The 2,194-nt window shown below is 56.0% G+C and overlaps 2 protein-coding genes across 2 annotated transcripts in view; one reads left to right on the top strand and one right to left on the bottom strand.

Annotated features, from left to right (window-relative positions):
- The window catches only part of LOC101644799 (BRI3 binding protein), a 5,508-nt gene extending 5,289 nt beyond the window's left edge, over window positions 1-219 (bottom strand). Inside the window, exon 1 of the mRNA XM_013006414.2 lies at window positions 183-219. Coding sequence (XP_012861868.1) covers window positions 183-219 — 37 coding nt within the window. The remainder of the gene's footprint in view (window positions 1-182) is intronic.
- Window positions 220-1,013: 794 nt separating this feature from the next.
- DHX37 (DEAH-box helicase 37) overlaps window positions 1,014-2,194 on the top strand; it is a 35,506-nt gene continuing 34,325 nt past the window's right edge. The window contains exon 1 of the mRNA XM_045296731.1: window positions 1,014-1,089. Coding sequence (XP_045152666.1) covers window positions 1,014-1,089 — 76 coding nt within the window. The remainder of the gene's footprint in view (window positions 1,090-2,194) is intronic.

Below are 2,194 nucleotides of genomic sequence, written 5' to 3'. Positions count from 1 at the left end.
GTGGAGCTGCTCCTGAGGATGTCAGTCTTTTCAGGAGCAGACAGCCTGCCACATCTTCCTCCGGTGGAAGAGCAGCTGGGGGGCTGGAAGCACCAACCTTGTGGTTATTGCAAAGAGCCCGCAGGGTTCCTTCCATAACAATAACACATCAATGTCCATGTGCCAATGGTTAAAAACAGTACCTGCCGGGCCGGGGATGTTAGCGCTAAGGCCAGGCATCCTATGCCCTCTGCTGCCACATGGAAGGCAGGCCTCTGAGCCGCCCAGAGGCATCTTGGGAGAAAGGCGGAGCGTTCTGCTTCCAGCACCACCAGCCAGTGAGACCGGGACCGAGCACAGCTGGACTCGGACCCACTGGAATGGGGACCCCCTGAGTCAGCATCAGCGTGAAGGCCACTTGCTCACAGTGGGGAGAACGGTGGGCGGGGCAGGGGGGAATCTATGGGGACACTTGACTCTCTGTGCAATTGCTCCATAACCCTAAAACTGTGCCCTAGAAAAGGGGGTCGGGGGAGCCAAGGATGAACCCCACACACAGAGGGGCCTGAGGCCAAGAGACTAGCCTGCACAGGGTGGGAACTGGTGGTGGTTTGAGGAGCTGACGTGGTCTATTTCTGGGCCACCGCGGTGCTGGGCGCATTTCTACTTGAGCTACAATTCCCTAGCGCAGATTAGCTGTCTCAAACCAGACCTAGCCGAGTGTGTCCACCCTGGTGTGCACTTGCACCTGCAGGAAAGCCCCGGCCAAGCCAAACCCACTGCCATCCAGTTCATCCCTACCCAGAGCACCCCAGGGCAGGGTCCCCGAGACCGTCCGTCTTCCTGGGGCAGCTTCATCTTTCACCTGCAGGGCAGCCGCTGGGTTTGAACAGCCCACCTTTCGGTCACTGCAGCCCATGGCTAACCTACAGGGCCACCCGGGTTCCTCATACCCACAGGAGCGTGCACAATCGATGAAACCACACCGACCCGTGAACGGACAGACGCTGCCCAAAGCTTAGCAGGTGCACACCATGGAGTACGATCCGGCCACAAAGGGGGCTGAGGACCTGAGGCACGTCCTCCACAGACACAGAGGACAAACGCCGGGTGATTTCTCTGACGGGAACTAGAACAGGAAACGCAATGCACATAAGCAAACGTTTATCAGCGTTGGCAGGGACTAGGGGAAGAGGGCAGGGGGAGAGTGATTGCTTCAAGGGTACTGGGTTCCTGTTTGGGGAGATGAAAAAAAAAAACCCTTGTGGAAATAGTATCGACGAATTGCTCACTTAAGAGTGGTGGAAACAGCAACGCGTTAGCCGTCAGAGTGGGTCCCACCTCAGCAAAGAAAACGACAAGCCTCAGAGCCAGACCAGGAAGGGGCATCACAAGCTCCACCATCTACGCCCATGGAAGCAGCAGACAGGAAACCACACATCTAGACCTCTTTGAAAGCACTAACAAGCAGCGATGATGTCCCTTTGAAGGCTGAGGGGCACCTGACCCAAGCCACGGTATGTGGGTCACCTCGTGCATGTGAACAGTGGACACTAAGGAGGAGCAGAGGAGAATTGCTGCCTTGAATCCTGGTGGTGGTGAAGTTATTTTGAATCAACCACAGCCTGCCGGAAGGACGAACACCTCTGTCTTGGAAGTACAGCTAGAACACTCCTGGGAAGCAGGGACGGTGAGACTACATCTCGCGTGAACTCCCGTTCTTTGGCCATGTGATCAGGAGAAACCAGTCGCTGGAAAGAATCTCCTGCTTGGTAGAGGGTCTACGGAAGACCACCAGAGAGCCGGTTGTAACCGTGGGCACAAACACAAAGAACGGGACAACTTCTCTGGGGCCTCTGTTACAGCTAAGACCTGGTGGCACAGTCGTCACGAATGGGGCTGCTAACCACAAGGTCGGCAGTTTGAAACCACCAGCTCCTCCAAGGGACCACGGGGGTTCTACTTCTGTCAAGAGTCACAGTCTGAGAAGCTCCCTGGGGTAGTCCAACCTTTCCCTGAGGGCCACTGTGAGCTGACATCTACTCAAGGGCAGGTGAGATTGGTTTGGTTTGCTGTCATTGAGCAGCACCCTGTCGAACTCTTCTTATCCCATCGTCCAGAGGCTACGGTTGGTTTATCCATTTGCCAGCAGGTTGGCATTTGGGTTCAACTAGTGGCACAGTGGTTAGGTGCCCGGCTGCAACCCACAAGGTTC

The sequence above is a fragment of the Echinops telfairi genome, unplaced genomic scaffold (genome assembly GCF_000313985.2).
Source record: "Echinops telfairi isolate 266 unplaced genomic scaffold, ASM31398v2 ScPeMD7_7412;HRSCAF=8450, whole genome shotgun sequence".
Lineage (NCBI taxonomy): Eukaryota > Metazoa > Chordata > Mammalia > Afrosoricida > Tenrecidae > Echinops > Echinops telfairi.
Note: the sequence above shows the minus strand (reverse complement) of the source record. Positions and strands in the feature narration are given on the sequence as shown.